This window comes from Microcaecilia unicolor, chromosome 5 (genome assembly GCF_901765095.1).
Source record: "Microcaecilia unicolor chromosome 5, aMicUni1.1, whole genome shotgun sequence".
NCBI lineage: Eukaryota > Metazoa > Chordata > Amphibia > Gymnophiona > Siphonopidae > Microcaecilia > Microcaecilia unicolor.
The window spans coordinates 112735327-112753994 of NC_044035.1; the positions used below are offsets into that span (position 1 = coordinate 112735327).

Here is an 18668-nt window from a genome sequence, read left to right on the forward strand (position 1 = left end):
TTTCCCCTAGTTCTTTCACCAGGGACTGAGATCTTCTCAAACAGCCACTTGCCCCGAAAGGGCAGTTTAACTAAACATAACTTTGACGCTGCATCCACTACCCAATGCTGCAGAGTTGTCAATGTGCCATAACATGTCATAAATAGCATCTGCCAAGTAGGCCAACCCTACTTCCAGCTGGGTGTTATGGCACCCATCTTGTGTTGCTAACTGCTGATAACACTTGAGACATGCTCTGGAGGGGGGGGGGGGGAGAGATCCTGATGCAGCTGAATGCTGTCGGGCCCCGAGGCTATAAAACAGCGGCTGAGCTCTGTGCATGATTAGTCAGAGGAGGTTGCTCGTCACTGCCAGTCGGCCCCAACAAAATGGCACCCATTCCCACACTCTTCTGCATCAAACTACACACTAGTCCTGCTGGAGAGCCCGAAGACGCTGACATATCAGATGCTGAATCACATCTGAAGATGTGCTTCCACCAACTGTTTCCTCCATGTCCCACGGGATTCCCAGCTTGAATGCACAGCAACACCGGCCAACGAATCCCACAGCGCTTAACTGTCTCCACAGAAGCCGCTATTCACTCTGACTAATACAAGCACACATGTCCCAAGTGGTGAGTCAGGATCCCTCCCCTGCACCAAGTAGAACTTGAAGCCCTCCAAGCTGTTCTGAATCAAACGTTTGTTAGGCTTACCACTGCTGGTTGCGCCCCCCCCCCACCAAAGTTCACAAGTCTTACCACAGTTGAGAAAGGCTCAAGACTCTCCAGCAAACCTCTCTTCTTTTTTTTTTTTTAATAAAGGTTGTTGTGCTGGAAAAAGGAGAGCTCCACAGTAAACAGAGGAGAGGTGAAGGGAGGGAGGAAGTAAATTTGTGGGGCATCAGAGACAGAGATCTGAACACCTCCAGATATAACTCTGCAGATTCAAGCCACCCACAAAGCTTAACTGGCGACCAGTTGACCAACTGGACCAGGAGTAAAGCACTCAGAACCAGAAGCTGAAAAAAGTGTGTCCATCCACCTGCTAGAGACAGAAAATACTGAGAAGCTGGACTGGATGCCAAACGAATGTCTCAGCTCAGTTTTCAGTTCTCTATCTCCATCTGCTGATTGATGGACACAGCTATCCCACATGTTTTGAAATAGAGGGAAGCTACATAATGGAAGCTGTGCTATAGCTTGTTTCACAAACAAACAAAATGTTTCTGGTAAAGCGAAATATACCAAGAGCCCACCAACCCCAAAGGGTATCAAATATCAAACTAAAGGTGGTATCATCACAAACAAAATAAAAAAACAAAAATAAAGTGTGTATTTATCTCCCCAACAATTCCAAATGTCATGGATTAAGGTCACAGACTCTCTCCCACCATAATATGCAGTTCATGCCAACATAAGTACATACGAAATGCCATACTGGGAAAGACCAAGGGTCAATCGAGCCCAGCATCCTGTCCACGACAGCGGCCAATCCAGGCCAAGGGCACCTGGCAAGCTTCCCAAACATACAATATTCTATACATGTTATTCCATCAAACATGGTGATATACTACAAAGACTCACAAACCTTAGATGCTACCTTGGGTTCTGAGGTTTCCCCCAGGACAAAGAGCCTATCCATCATGTGAAATGGCTGCATCAACATAAATCGTTCCCTGGGGTCTATCGATGCAGTGCTTCACACTTTCTGGTGGTTGTAAGAGTACAGGTAACTATCAACAGATTAACAATTGAATGGGGAACTACATTTGGTAAAAAGGAAGATACAGTATGAGCAAAGAACCCCGGTCTCTAGCAACCCTAACATAGGAACTGCACTGTAGAGAAATGTAAAAACATTTCAACACCCTCCTTACAAAGCTGACTGCCACTAGAAAGACTAGGATGTCCAAAATGTGTGGTATCTGGCTTCTCCATGTTGACAGCTCCTGACACCATGCCTCAAAAAACCCTCCAGACCCTAATCTAGGTCTGGAAGTGGACATCCTCTTGATCACAAAAGAGAAAAACCCTCTCCTCTTTGGACCTGCCCTCTCAAAAGCTAAGCCTTAAAACAGCAGAGCAGGATTTTCTACCTGAACTAGCCCTGACAAAGCAGCCCCCTGACCTGAGGTCTCTAAAATGGACACAGTCTAATCAAATGTATAAATACATTTTCCAGCAGCTGAAGAATCCGAGTCTTGGTGTTGTGCCTTGTTGCCATTAGATCCATACAGTGATTCCCCCCATAGCAGATTTAATCAAGGGCCTCCTCGTCAAGTTCTCATTTCTTCAGCTGCAAGAAGTGGAGACTAAAGTTGTCCACCTCCACAGTATGAAAAGCTGGCAGGGCTTTGACTTGAATCTCTGTTCAGCTCAGAATAAAAACTGACTTGTGATAGACACAGGTTCCTGGTTGCTCCATTTGTTCACATACACAACACTAACACCACCATCCCTTCAAGGAGTGGAAAGAAATACTGAATATCTAGCCTTTGCATTGATCACCAACCTCTTGATGTAATCCTTGGATGGTGCCTGCATCCAGTTACCTTAGGCTCCCTGATTCAGGCCAATACGTTCCCCTTCCCCAAGGAGTTGCACTGTGGACACCAGCACCCACATGGACAGTTCTAGAGACGTCCCTTTATCCATACTGTGTCTGCTGAGTTATCACAATAGGTTGTTTCGAGCCTTGCTCTCCAGGGGAACTCTTGTACTTTTCTCCCCCCCCCCCCCCCCCCGGAATCAAGCAGCCAGGAGACAACTGTACAATTGCCTACTTGAGCCCTGCCAAGTGTACACCTTGATTGTTGCCATCATGGACCCAACATCTACATGCAGTCCCACGCAGTGGGTGTGCCTGACTACAAGCAAGCCTTGAACCTGGCTCTGGAGCTTAGTTTAAGAGTCCAGAAGGAAAACCTTGGCCTGGTGAGTGTTGAATAATACTTTCAAATACTCCAGGACTTGAGAAGGCAAGAAATAGCTTTTGGCAAAGGTCACATCCATCTTAGTCCTAAGAAGTGGATAACATTGGTTCATCTAAGCAAAGTCTGAGGAGAGCAAGCAGTGATGACCAATCATCTAAGTAGGGAATAATCAAATCCCCCTTTTTCTCCCCTTCTAAGCTATGCTGCTGCTGCTACTACCCCACTGATTTTCATAAACATTCTTGGACCCGTGGTCAGTCAGGAGGGCAATGTTTAAAACTGAAAATGTTCCAAAAACAGCAAACAAATTCTTGACGTATGCCCACATTGGGACATGCAAATCTCTCCTAATTAGATTTACTGATGTCAGAAATGCCAGCCCAGACTGTTATGATTACCAAGCACAAAGCCTCCATCTAAAACCTCCTAGTGCTGCGGACACAGCGATATTAAATAGCTTCTCTGCTACACAAGCATACACAGAGAAAGTTAGCAAGTTTGGCTCCGTTTCCACCTGCTGGGAAGACAGCATATCCCAATGGTCTGGCAAGGAAAAAAAGTATGCTTCTTCTAAAGCTTTGTGCTTACAAAACCCAGAGTAGCTATATACTAGTGCTTCCCAATCTTCCCATGAGCTCATTTAATTCTGTCTTACATGTTATTGCCTTATAAAAGTACTCCTTAAGCTACTAAAGACAGGATAATGGTACAGATAAATTCCAAATTGGGGTTTTTTTCCTTATTGGAAAAAAAAAACATTAAGAAGGAATTTAATTAGGGATATATATATGACAGTGGGGTTCATACTATACCAGTTACAGAAGACTCGTATGAACTATGAAAACAAGGTTTGCAAAGCTATAGATCTAGATTTTAAGTTAAGGGAGCTTAGAGCTCTAGCAGGAGAACTGATAGTTCTCCAAATACTGCTTGAAAAGTGTGATTCTACAGCAGTGTTTCCCAAATCAGTCCTGGAGTGCCCCTTGCCAGTCAGATTTTCAGGATATCTACAATGAATGAACAAGAGATTTGCATATAACAGAGGCTGTACATACAAATCAATGTTATACATATTCATTGTGGACATCCTGAAAACCTGACAGGCAAAGGGGTTACTCCAGGACTGACTTGGGAAACACTGTTCTATAGGACTGGAGAAGGATAGATGTTGCCCTTCCTCATAGTAATATGGAGAGCTTGGAAAACTACAGGTCACTCAGTATGACATCAATGATGGGATAATTAGTAGGCACTCTATAGAAAGAAAGGAATGAAATATATTGAATCCCACGTCATACAATCCGGGGCAACCTGGTTTAAACCAGAAGGAAGCCTCATCAAAACTGCAAGGATAAAAACTTTTTTTTCAAAACTTTGTGCACCAACCCAAATTTTTAGGAGCTAGAGCAAAGAATAATTCTATACAGCTTTATTTAAATTCAGATCTTTGTATCTTTTGTTTTAGCTTATTTGGCTTTGCCTTTTTTCTGTCTTCTCCAGCTTTGACTCTTTGGTGGCTAGCAGAATATACCTCCAGCAGCCACTGTCTTCCCCAACAGTAGCTTTGCAAGCCCAAGCCTGGATTCTTTTCCTCTTGGTGCATACATTCAGCCTCAGCAGTACTAAGCACCATAGTTTACATACCTTGGCAACCAAGATTTTTCCAGCTCTGCAAATCTGAGCAATTTCTTTGATTGGATGACCAGAGAATTTGAGAGGGATATGCACTGGATGTGGTATACTCTTATATATATATATATATATACAGTGGGGGAAATAAGTATTTGATCCCTTGCTGATTTTGTAAGTTTGCCCACTGACAAAGACATGAGCAGCCCATAATTGAAGGGTAGGTTATTGGTAACAGTGAGAGATAGCACATCACAAATTAAATCCGGAAAATCACATTGTGGAAAGTATATGAATTTATTTGCATTCTGCAGAGGGAAATAAGTATTTAATCCCTCTGGCAAACAAGACCTAATACTTGGTGGCAAAACCCTTGTTGGCAAGCACAGCGGTCAGACGTCTTCTGTAGTTGATGATGAGGTTTGCACACATGTCAGGAGGAATTTTGGTCCACTCCTCTTTGCAGATCATCTCTAAATCATTAAGAGTTCTGGGCTGTCGCTTGGCAACTCGCAGCTTCAGCTCCCTCCATAAGTTTTCAATGGGATTAAGGTCTGGTGACTGGCTAGGCCACTCCATGACCCTAATGTGCTTCTTCCTGAGCCACTCCTTTGTTGCCTTGGCTGTATGTTTTGGGTCATTGTCGTGCTGGAAGACCCAGCCACGACCCATTTTTAAGGCCCTGGCGGAGGGAAGGAAGTTGTCACTCAGAATTGTACGGTACATGGCCCCATCCATTCTCCCATTGATGCGGTGAAGTAGTCCTGTGCCCTTAGCAGAGAAACACCCCCAAAACATAACATTTCCACCTCCATGCTTGACAGTGGGGACGGTGTTCTTTGGGTCATAGGCAGCATTTCTCTTCCTCCAAACACGGCGAGTTGAGTTCATGCCAAAGAGCTCAATTTTTGTCTCATCTGACCACAGCACCTTCTCCCAATCACTCTCGGCATCATCCAGGTGTTCACTGGCAAACTTCAGACGGGCCGTCACATGTGCCTTCCGGAGCAGGGGGACCTTGCGGGCACTGCAGGATTGCAATCCGTTATGTCGTAATGTGTTACCAATGGTTTTCGTGGTGACAGTGGTCCCAGCTGCCTTGAGATCATTGACAAGTTCCCTCCTTGTAGTTGTAGGCTGATTTCTAACCTTCCTCATGATCAAGGATACCCCACGAGGTGAGATTTTGCATGGAGCCCCAGATCTTTGTCGATTGACAGTCATTTTGTACTTCTTCCATTTTCTTACTATGGCACCAACAGTTGTCTCCTTCTCGCCCAGCGTCTTACTGATGGTTTTGTAGCCCATTCCAGCCTTGTGCAGGTGTATGATCTTGTCCCTGACATCCTTAGACAGCTCCTTGCTCTTGGCCATTTTGTAGAGGTTAGAGTCTGACTGATTCACTGAGTCTGTGGACAGGTGTCTTTCATACAGGTGACCATTGCCGACAGCTGTCTGTCATGCAGGTAACGAGTTGATTTGGAGCATCTACCTGGTCTGTAGGGGCCAGATCTCTTACTGGTTGGTGGGGGATCAAATACTTATTTCCCTCTGCAGAATGCAAATAAATTCATATACTTTCCACAATGTGATTTTCCGGATTTAATTTGTGATGTGCTATCTCTCACTGTTACCAATAACCTACCCTTCAATTATGGGCTGCTCATGTCTTTGTCAGTGGGCAAACTTACAAAATCAGCAAGGGATCAAATACTTATTTCCCCCACTGTATATATATATATATATATATATATACTGGATGGATATGGATGTCAACAAGGCTTTTGACACACACTTAACATGATGTATATTACACAATTTCAGGGATGACAAACAGAACATACAAACTTTATAACAAACTAAGGAGGGACGGTGCTGTTTATCTTTATTCCATGACTAAAATTTTTTTTAAATTAGATCATGTCTAAGGGCCTCTTATCAAGCCATGTGGCAATGCTGAATGGGCTGAGTGTTCAAAGTGAATGGGCTTTGTCAGCATTACAGCACCAGGGACCGCTAGTGCGGTTTGATAAAAGAGGCCCTAAGTTGGTTAACTTGTCTTCAATAAAAATGATTTCAACATAAAAAGAGCAAACAGATGAAAGTCATAATAAAATGTCAGCTACGGTATCTAAGAATCAAATGAACACAATGCACTGGGATAGGGCCCCAAGGTGATTGACTTGATTGGAAATCAACTAAGCCAGTGTTCTTCAATGGTGGCTCCCAGAAACTTTTAGGGCAGCCCCCATTGTCTTTCTGGGTTTTTCTGCTACTCTGCCTCTCTACCCAGGCTCAGGCAGAAAGGGGAAAGCGGATGGGCAGGGTTGCATGGTTGAAGGACAAGGCATTTTCTCAATAGACAAAAAAAGAATGCATGTGGAAATGCTCAGAAACTTGAGGATACCATCAATGAAGTTTGATGGTGGGCAGGTGGGGATGAACATCCCTGACCCACTGGTCGGCAGTGTCATGGCCCTGCATGGGAAAATATTTGGTGGCTCACCTTCAGCTCATTATAAACCCAAGTGTCCCAGCTTAAAACTAAAAAAGGAACAAGACCACTGGACGAAGTAATAAACAGAAGGTAGGCAATCCAAGGAAAGAAAGGCAAATGGTGGAAATTCACAGGAATCTGCTCTATAACAGAGTTTTGTTAGATCTTTGTGAGCAATATTGCAAAGATGCTGGTAGGAAATTGGTGCTTTTTTGCAAATAATACTAAGATCTGCAGCAGAGGATCCAACACAATATCCTTTTCTGCAGCAATTTACTCATGATGCAGGAAGAGTTTTTAGAGCAGGAATAAGAAATTGCTCCCAATATAAAAACCATGCTAAACTATAGTGCATTTTTATGCTTCTTCTAGGGCTGGAGTAAAGATTCTGCGCAGGAGCAGAAGGGTGTTCTAAGGTGAAGTGTGACAAACTCCGGAGGTTCTCTGATCCAGTGCTCGGGCACCCCCCCCCCAGTCAGGCCCTCAGAGAGGCTCCAGTGATGATCACCGGGGGAGGGGGAGAGTAGAGACTATTACAGAGCATATTCAAAAGCATGGATTAATGAGACAAAGCCAACATGGATTTAATGAAGGGAAATCGTGCCTCACCAATCTATTACATTTCTTTGAAGGGGTGAACAAACATGTGGATAAAGGTGAGTGGTTGATATTGTGTATCTGGATTTTCAGAAGACGTTTGATAGACTACCTCATGAAAGATTCCAGAGGAAATTGGTGAGTCATGGGATAGGAGGAACTGGCCTATTTTGGATTAAAAACTGGTTAAAAAATAGAAAACAAAGAGTAGGGTTAAATGGTCAGTATTCTCAATGGAGAAGGGTAGTTAGTGGGGTTCCCCAGGGCTCTGTTCTGGGACCGCTGATTTTAACATATTTATAAATGACCTAGAGATGGGAGTAACTAGTGAGGTAATTACATTTACTGATGACACAAAGTTATTCAAAGTCATTAAATCGTGGGAGGATTGTGAAAAATTACAAGAGGACCTTACGAGACTGGGAGACTGTGCATCTAAATGGCAAATGACGTTTAATGTGAGCAAGTGCAAAGTGATGCATGTGGGAAAGAGGAACCCGAATTATAGCTACGTCATGCAAGGTTCCACGTTAGGAGTCACCGACCTGGGTCACGTGATGACGCGGAGCTGAGCGGACGCCCGAAGCACCGGCTCCAGCCCGCCTTCAAATAAATCGCCGAAATAACCCGCTAATCCCTCCCGAAGTGACCCCTCAGCGAGATATCCATGCACAGGATCGTGAGTGCAGCAAATTGAGAAGCTCGCGAGTGCCTATAAAAGAAAGAAGCAGGGTATGCCAGCAAAGACCCCGCGGGGGAAGAAAAGCATCGGCTGCGAGGAAAACAAGATGGCGGCAGCTAGAGACTCCGATAATGGGGCCGATTCCGCCCGAGCTAATTAAAGAATTGGCGCAGCAGCTGTCAGTGGTCCTAGAGGAAAAGCTGTCTAAATTGCAAACATCAGTGGACAATATCCGTGAAGCGGTGGAGCGCCAGAGCGCCCGTTTGCAACAAGTTGAGGACCGACTGTCACAGTGTGAAGATGAGGCTGCGGGCGCGAGCGGGAGAATTGCGGCGCTGGAACACAAGTGTGAGCAATTGGAGAGAAAGGCAGATGACTTAGAAAACCGCAGTAGGCGCAATAACTTGCGGATTGTGGGCCTGCCCGAAGCGGTCAAAGCGTCGGAGCTCAGGAAATTTTTAGAACACTGGCTCCCGGAACAATTAGGGCTGGATTTTGGCGGGAAACCGCCACAAGTGGAACGCATACACAGAGTGGGAGCAGAATGGCCGGCTGATAGCAGACCGAGACAAGTCCTGGCGAAGTTACTGAATTATATGGATAAAGAAGCTATCTTGCAGGCCTACCGACGAAAACCTGATTTGGAGTACAATGGTAAAAAAATCCTGCTCTTTCAGGACTATTCGGCGGCGGTGGCTGACCAGCGGAGGATTATGGGTCGCCAGTGTAAGAGACTGTATGAGAAGGGAGTTCGCTTCTCTCTATTGTACCCGGCTAAAGTTCGTGTGCTGCACGAGAATAAGACTTTGTTTTTCACGAAGTCAGAAGCATTGGAAACCTTTGTGACCAACTTAAAATGAGGTGGGAGCTGCTGAACTGCAAGGATTTTAGTGACACAGCTAGTTGAGGATGGCTGTAGGACACTGAAGCATTCGTCAGGAGACATCTTGAAGAAAAGGGTGCCACCATGCACAAGTGGGTCTTGATGACCAGAGATGGTGATTATAATGAAAGCAGCAGGGCAGGACATCATGGTGGTGAAGGTCATGGCTACTATACTTACGGGCCCCGAGGATATGAGAAGCTTCTGGTTCGACCCTCTGCAATAATAAGTCCAGATTATCAGACTTTAAAAGTGTGGGAGCTCCCTGATGAAATCTTTCTGGTAGTATGTATTGATGACAGGTTATGTTGTACATTGTTATGTGTTAAGGTTATCGTTATTAACCGGGACATACGTTGGGGAGTCAGGGAAAGGGAGGGAAGAGGAATGGGGCGGAGTAGCCGAGAAGAGTTGGTGGTGTGTCAGAAGGGTGTGTGTGTGGTGAATTGGGTGAGCGAGGGGAAAGGGTTCTGGGGGGGGGGAGAGGGAGGGTCAGATTAGGGGAAGGGAGCAGGGAGAGGGGGAATTGGGGGGCTTAGCGGTTAATCCATTGAACAGCACTGGAACGATCACCAAGGGGTGGAGATTTGGAAAACTGGTAGGTAGACAAGGCACAGAATGGAAAAAGACAAGAGTGAACGAATGGCCCGAGGGCTTAGCTGGGAGGCTCTTGGGTCCTGCAAAGGAAATACAAGCAAGGGGAGACGATGAGTGGCAGCCGAATGGTTAATTTAAGGATTATGACTTTAAATGTTGATGGAGTGCACTCCCCAGTTAAGCGTACGAAAATACTGCAGGCACTCAAGAGGCAGAAGGCTGATATAGCTCTGTTGCAAGAGACCCACCTAAGTAAGATGGAACATTTAAAATTAAAAAGGGACTGGGTAGGAGATGTATTTTTTGCCTCTTACAATGGGAGACAACGAGGGGTAGCCATACTGTTTAAGAAATCTGTTTCCTTTGACTTACATAGAATGTACCAAGACCCAGACGGAAGATTTCTCATAGTAGCAGGAGAACTGCAGGGCAAACGGGTGGGGTTGTGTAGTGTGTACGCACCCAATGTATACTCACACAGTTTTTTCACCTTGCTGGCCGCTAAATTGGTAACATTTGATCAATATCACTTAGTAATAGGGGGGGATTTTAATGTCGTCAGTGACCCTTCTATAGATTGTAAACCCCCCAGAAGGGCAGGCAAAGATCAAGACGATAGAGGAGTCAACTTTTTGATGAAGGAGTTAGATTTAGTGGATATATGGCGATACCAACATCTAGATGAGGCTGATTATACATTTTTCTTGCACCCTCATGGGACGCACTCTCGTCTTGACTACTCGCTCGTGCCTTACTCGGTAGTCCTGGGGGTGTGTCAATCGGGAATCGGGGAGCCAGAGGTATCTGACCACTCGCCGGTGTGGATGGAGTGGCAAGGGGGAGGACGGGAGGGGGCCGACCGGTGGCGTATGAATCCGGCATTGTATCAAAGCAGGGAGTTCCATACCTATCTGAGAAACAGCTGGATAGATTATGTCGCAGAAAATGATGTACAGGATGTGACCCCAAGAGTATTCTGGGAGGCCTCAAAGGCAGTACTACGAGGAAAGATTATCTCGTATGTGGCCTCAATGAATAAAAAACGAGGGGAGAGAATCCGAACACTTACCTCGCAACTGAAAGAAGCGCGACGAGCGCTCATTGGGTGTTCCTCTGACTCCACTAGGAAGGCATATATGGAACGGAGGAAAGAGGTGCAAAAAGTGTTGGAGGAAAGTGCACTATATAACATAAAATTATACAAATACAAATTACACCGGTGGGGCAATAAGACGGGTAAATTACTAGCATCCCTAGTGAAGCAAAGAACGGCAAAAAGATTTATAACTAAAATAAGGAATAGGGAGGGTGAAGTTAGAACTCAGTTAGCTGATATTAAAAAAGAGTTTGTTGAGTATTACTCAGCGTTATACCAAGTAGGGGATTTCTCAGAAGATAAATGCCTGGAATTCTTTAAAGGGTTAGGGCTGCCCAGGATTTCTGAGGAACAGAGGAGGGGGTTAAACGCACCTATTCAGGGTAAGGAAGTGCAACAAGTGATTAAGCGCCTTAAGTTGGCCAAGGCGCCAGGCCCAGATGGCCTAGGGGTGGAGTATTACAAAATATTGCAGGACGTCATGGTTGCACCCTTTATAGCTATGTGTGAAGAGAGCAAGGAAAAGGGTGCATTGGGGGTGGTATTAAATCATGCGCATATTGTGTTGATCCCTAAACCGGGGAAAGATGAGGAATTGGTGGGTTCCTACAGGCCCATATCGTTATTAAATCAAGACATAAAGATCCTGGCAGCGGTGTTGGCGGACAGACTGGGGAAGGTGGTTCCCGACCTGGTCCACCCGGACCAGGTGGGTTTTTGTCAAAGGGAGGTATGCGTCAGCTAACATCTTGAAGGTGAGCCGAATACTAATGGAAGGTGCTGGCAGAAAGGGAGACGCCATAGTGGCAAGCCTTGATGCAGAAAAGGCTTTCGATAAGGTTGTTTGGCCTTACTTGTTTTGGATCCTTGACTGCTTTGGTATTCAGGGAGATTTTCTGGGATGGGTTCGAGCATTATACTGCCACCCAACAGCGCAGCTTCTTGTCAATGAGTCCCTGTCTGATACATTTACTTTGGGGGGAGGGACTAGGCAGGGTTGCCCCCTCTCACCGCTGCTATTTCTTCTGACTCTGGAGCCCCTGGCAGCAAAACTACGGCAGGACACCACGCTGAAAGGACTAAAGGTGGGTGGGGAGGAATATATCATTAATTTATTTGCAGACTATATGCTGCTTTTGTTGGATGAGGCAACTCGTACCCTGCCACTGGTTATGTCCTTTATCCGAGCATTTGGGGCTTTTTCGGGCCTCATTATAAACTTTGACAAGTCCGAGGCCCTACCGGTAAATGACCCGTGTATTAGTAGAACCTTACACTCCTTCCCATTACGTTGGGCTACAGAGGGTATTAAATATTTGGGGATCCACATCAGTGCGAACTTGGCATGGGTATACAAAAAAAATGTGTTAGACCGACTAGGAGAGATAAAAAACATATGCCAAAAATGGAAAGACCTATCTGTGAATTTTTTAGGGCACATAGCGCTGGTTAAAATGGTCTTATTGCCCAAGATACTTTACCCGTTACAAATGCTCCCTTTATGGGTCAGGGCTTCGGAGGAGCGTTCCTATAAAAGTATTGTAGGTACCTTTATCTGGCATGCTAAATGCTCGCGGATAGCGTTTACCAAGTTGACTAGGAATAATGGGCAGGGGGGACTCCGACTCCCAGACCTACGGGTTTATAATGTAGCAGCACTGATGCGGTGGATACACGAATTGATTACGGAGAAGGGTTTTTTTGCCTCCCGGGGCTTTTGGGAGAGCTGGTGCAGGCCAAATGACCCTTTTACAGTTTTAGAATCCTGGGCAGTACAGGGGGCAAGAAAGAAAGTGGATAATCCCTATGTAGCAGCCCTTCAATTGGCTTGGAGATGGTGGAGAGGACAGGCGGGAAATAAAGTGGGGGTTAGCCTGTTCCTACCGTTGGTGGGGAATATGACTTTCCCAGCGGGGATGGGAAGGTCAGTCTTCTGTAAATGGAGGGATAAAGGTTGTCGGTTTATAGGTCAATTTCGGGGGGAGGGGGAGGATGTCTTTCCCACGTTCGCCACAGTGTGACGAATTACAGATTCCTGGCTCTCACTTCTTTGCATACCTCCAGGCACGAGATTACATACTGAGTGTGGAACGTCAGAGCAAGACGATAGCGCGATTTACAAAACTTGATTACACCTTTATGCAGATGACCCCGCTTCATAATACGTTGACCGGCTGGTGTCAGTTGATTAGGGAGCAAATGCAATCCCCCCACTTAAAATCACTAGCTGCAGCGTGGAGTGAGGATACTGTGGAAGAGGTGTCGGTGGAGAGATTGAGCACAGTCTTCCGAGGTCTGCGGGGGCTCACACCGAATGCGTCTTTACAAGACACACAGTATAGAATCCTTTACAGGGTGCATATCACTAAAGTTAGGGGGAAAGCCCTGGGAATGTGGGATAGTGACACATGTGACAAGTGTGGGGGGGCAGTGGGCACCTTTTTGCACTCTTTCATGGAATGTCCTACACTGCAGGAACTATGGTCTGGGGCGCTAACAACCTTAGAAGAGATATTACAGCGCTCAGTGGAGTGGCAATATTCAATTACATTAATGGGTTGTGGGCAGGCTCTTAAGGAGCAGGGGTTGAGAGTCTCACAATGTAAATTTGTTTTGTTAGCCTTGATTTTGCTTAAAAGGTGTGTGCTGAAACAGTGGGTGCAGAGAGAGCCCCCGGCCCTTGCAGTGTGGAAACATAGTATGCTTGAGATGGCTCATTGGGTGGCTATGAGATATAAATTTGTGACCTCTCTGGGTGCTCGTCAATATCGTGACCTGTGGGGAAGAACATGTGCCTTGTTCATGATGCCTACATAAGAAGAGCATAATTGATTAAGTCTGTGTGCTGTTTAAGTGATAAAGGATAGGGGGGGGGAGGGGGGAGGGGGGGAGGGGTCTTTGCTGGGGGAGGGGAAGAAACGGGGGGGGGGGGGGGGGGGGAAATAAAATAAAACATGGAATTCAGTAGATTGTTGGCAGAGTTGTCAGGACATGCTTTGTTGTTTGTATTAATGTTGCTCTTGATGCCTGTATATGAATCCATGGAACAATAAAAACATTTATAAAAAAAAAAAAAGGAGTCACCGACCAAGAAAGGGATCTAGGTGTCGTCGTTGATGACACGTTGAAACCTTCTGCTCAGTGTGCTGCTGTGGTTAAGAAAGCAAATAGAATGTTAGGTATTATTAGGAAAGGAATGCAAAACAATGGACCGCAACTTAACACTAGAGAGCCAAGTGACATCTACAACAAAGAAAACTCAAACGCGTGAAACAATTCTTCCCAAGGGGAACATTTCGCAACCTGATACAAATATATGGTACTAAGCCATGTAGACTACTGCAATGGAATTTAGGCGGGATGCAAAGAACAAACCTTAAAGAAACTTCAGACCGCTCAAAACACGGCAGCTAAATGCGATTTGAAAGTGCAAAACCCCTTCGCGAAAACCTACACTGGCTCCCAATCAAAGAACGCATTGCTTTCAAAATCTGCACTCTGGTTCACAAAATTATCTACGGTGAAGCTCCGGGATACATGACAGACTTGATCGACCTACCAACTAGAAACACATCCGAATCAACACAAACGTACCTAAATCTGCCACTACCCCAGCTACAAAGGATTCAAATACAAATCAACTTACACGTCCAGTTTTTCCTACATAAACACACAACTGTGGAATGAATTACCAAAGGCCTTGAAAACTACGAACGACCACCTAAACTTCCAGAAAACACTAAAAATTAACCTGTTTAAAAAGGCATACCCTACCGATCCAACATAAATGCCTGATCTGTGCAACACATCAAAACTAAAGAACATAATGGACATAGCACAACTCTTCCATTGTACGATTCCCTAGTGTGGCTGTGCCACATGAAATTTATCTTACCACAACATCAATTTGTATTTGTTTACACCGGAGTCTGTAACGCCTCTTCGGTACTATGTAAGCCACATTGAGCCTACAAATAGGTGGGAAAATGTGGGATATAAAATGTAATAAATTTAAAAAAATAATAAACAAAATTGAGGACGCCATAATGCCTTTGTATTGCTCCATGGTGTGATCACAACTCGAATATTGTGTTCAATTCTGGTCGTCGCATCTCAAAAAAGATATAGTGGAATTAGAAAAAGTGCAGAGAAGGGCGACGAAAATGATAAAGGGGATGAGATGACTTCCCTATGAGGAAAGGCTAAATTGGCTAAGGCTCTTCAGCTTGGAGAAAAGGCGCCTGAGGGGAGATATAGAGGTCTATAAAATAATGAGTGGAGTTGAACGGGTAGACGTGATGCGTCTGTTTATGCTTTCCAAAAATACTAGGACTAGGGGGCATGTGATGAAGCTACAAAGTAGTAAATTTAAAACGAATCGGAGAAAATCTTTCTTCACTCAATGTATAATTAAACTCTGGAATTCGTTGCCAGAGAATGTGGTAAAGGCGGTTAGCTTAGTAGAGTTTTAAAAAGGTTTAGACGGCTTACTAAATTGGACTTGGGGAAAATCCACTATTTCTAGGATAAGCAATATAAAATGTTTTGTATTTTTTGGGATCTTGCCAGGTATTTGTGAACTGGATTGGCCACTGTTGGAAACAGGATGCTGGGCTTGATGGACCTTTAGTCTGTCCCAGTATGAAAAACTTATGTATGACCTTCCCCATAATGGATGGGGCATGAAGGCATAGGCGGCCGGTGGCCCAACTGTTTGGGGAGGCTAAAGGGGCGGGGTTAGGGGTGGGGCCAGGGGTGGAGCTTAAATCCATAATTGATAACACACAGAAAAAATAAATAGTCACAATACCTTTTATTGAATTTAGATATTAGATATGTATCATATGTCAAAGAATAAAGTGGTTGCTCAAAGCATATACTAACCACAATCGTAACTACAAAACACTATGCACAACTTTGTGCAAAAACACACTCAGAACCTTACTGTACTATACATATTACACTGGGCAGAACTTAATACACCAATATATCTCCCATACAAAAAATGCAGACCGTCAACAATATGAAACAAGGATAATAATATCACAATTCTCATGTAGAGCCACAAAACATCCTAATTCATGTTTAATGTGGGATAAAATGCCATACATAAGTAAATAAATATTTTAATGTTGAGCACCTGATTCTCAAAGTGAACATATTCCAAACACTATAATGAAAATAAAATTATCTTTTCTACCTTTGTTGTCTGGTAACTTTGTTTTTCTGATCATGCTGGCCCAGTATCCGATTCTGCTGCTATCTGTCCTTTTAACTCCATTTCCAGGACTTCCTTTCCATTTATTTCTTTACTTTCTGCCTTTCTTCTTCATTTCTTGTCCTCGCTCCCCTGCCCCCCCCCCCCCAGCCATCCATACCCACCAATTGATACTCTCCTCTCCCCTGCCCCCCCTCCAGCCATCCACACCCACCCACCCATTGATTCTCTCCTCTCCTCTCTGTTCCCGAGCAGATTTTCTAACAGGAGCTGCTCATCCAATCAGAGAGCTCTATTTGAATGCAGATTAACATACAGACACTCTAATGGGAATTTTTAGTCAAAAACGCTAGCTAAACCCTTCATTTTTAGATCAAAGTTCACATTTTTGATCAGAGCCATGCCATTAAGGCTGTAAACATTTCCAACAATGTTTACCCATAAATATGCAAATGAGAACCTCCCAAAAACGGACTAATTTGAATATGGCTTGAGCAAATTTGAGTACATAGCATACCAATCCCACTTCCTAGCACCTAAATTCTGCAATTAGATTTAATGCAAATACTTTTAAAACTTATTTTTTGCACTTTTAAAATTTCAGGGGTCTGTGCAAGTCTCTTTGGTGTGAATTGCTCATGTGCAGGAATTCTTGATCCTAGTTAAATATCTCCCTGGCAACCCAGGACACCTCCAGCCAACCCCCCTGCTCTGCTCTGCTCTCCCAGCAGTAAGATGATCAAATTATAACTGGTTATACACAAGGCTAGAGACGGCTTTCACTGCAGCTAATGCTATCCCAGAGCAACAGGACTGGCAGGAGAACTACTACTAATACTATTTAGCATTTCTATAGAAACAGCTGATCCATCCTGCTGTGGCTGGGGAGGCATAGCCTCCCCAAGCCTCTTGTACCGGGCGCCTATGCATGAAGGGTCCATTCCAGCCAGCTTTATTATTATTATTTTTTTAATGTTGCCCTTACTGTCAGTGGTTGAGCCAATCTCTGCTCATACACTGAAAGATGAAGGGATGTGACACAGCAAACTGCTGTATGTAACTACAGTGCTGTGTGCTGTTTTTTTTTTTTTCTAACAGTGCACACTTTTAAGGCCAAGGTAAAGTGCATGCATTAACTTACTACCTTAGGAGTAAAAAAAAAAATTTTAGCACATGCTTGTGGCATCAAGGCCACCAAGAGTAAATAAATATTGGCCAAAACAATAAACATGTTTCCTTACCGATAAAACATTAGAAAAGCCTTTAGTACATCTAGCCTAAAAGGAAAAGCAATCTATTAAGTCTGAAGGGTTGTCTAGTGCAATGCAGCTATGTGTTTCAATGCAACAAAGTCTAGTCATGCACTTGGAGTGCTGTAGAAATATGAGGCAGATAAAGGCCATATGACCAATCCAGTCTGCCCATCCTCTATAGGCCAAATAAACTACGAACAAAACAGATAAAAAGAAAAAGGGTCACTGAACAACTTTGTAGGTGATCTCTTAACAGTTGTGACTGGCTTTGGAAAGTTATGCTTCCTTCAGTGGGTTGCTGCATGCTTTGTACTATTTCGAGCTAGCCTTTATGTGGCAGCCTCCACCAAATGAAAATAATGACAGCATTTCCTTTTTGAGGCATACTAGCTTAATAAAGGTGTAAAAAATATATATTAAAATGCAGAGTAATCTCATGAGGAATGAGAACCAAGCAGAACACGCACTCAGCGACCAATAATGAGTTGTCCTGTACTAATCCACGGTAAAGGTCAGCTCAAAAATTAGAACACACCATTGCTCATCAGAGGGAATTAGAAACGAATGCCCATGGCAGGGTAGATGTGGGAGTGAAGCAACTCATCCTGTAATAGCCACAAACTCCCAGCTCTAAGTACACACTATAGCTGGGACCGTGACCCACCTTAAAAGCACTCACCTTGTGCTGATACAGACAAACGATGCCGAAACCTCCGCTTCCCAGCCGCTCCTTCATCTCCCACGAGCCACACGGCAGGTTCTGTTTAATCGGAGGCTCTTCCATGCTCTAATGGGCCTGCGAACCAACCCTACAATGCTCGGTTCATTTTCTCAGAGCACAGTTACACCCCTTTTCGCCTGCTCCCTCATGGAATCAATACTCTATCCCGTCACTCAGAAGCGAAACTGGGACCCCTCCTGCCTCCAGCAGCCTTCCAAACTATAGCAATACTGCCCACCCCACCCCCAACGCTATTCCGCATCTGGCGTCACACCGGCGCCGTGACCAGGGCGAGACGTCACAGGGTGCGCAGGCGCAGAATCGTTATTAACGCTGAAAACAACTGCGCCACTACCCCAGCCTTAGGGCTCCGGCCACAGCCACCTAATCTCATTGGTCCTTCCACATCACGTGGAGATGGTCTAATCTGAATGGAATGATTTTGCGTGCCGAGCCTCGCTTTTGCTCCCTACCCGGTTTTCCCAATGAAATTGGTTGGTTGAGAGAGACGAGGGGGCGTGGCTGGGTTCATTTCGGCGATTTAGGGCTGGAAGCAGGAGGATTGTTAATTAGAGTCGC

The 18668-nt window shown here is 44.8% G+C and overlaps 1 protein-coding gene across 1 annotated transcript in view; it reads right to left on the minus strand.

Annotated features, from left to right (window-relative positions):
- Positions 1-18365, minus strand: part of CHUK (component of inhibitor of nuclear factor kappa B kinase complex) — a 169713-nt gene extending 151348 nt beyond the window's left edge. The window contains 1 exon segment of the mRNA XM_030203200.1: positions 18048-18365. Coding sequence (XP_030059060.1) covers positions 18048-18152 — 105 coding nt within the window. The 5' untranslated portion in view covers positions 18153-18365.
- Between the last annotated feature and the right edge of the window lie 303 nt (positions 18366-18668).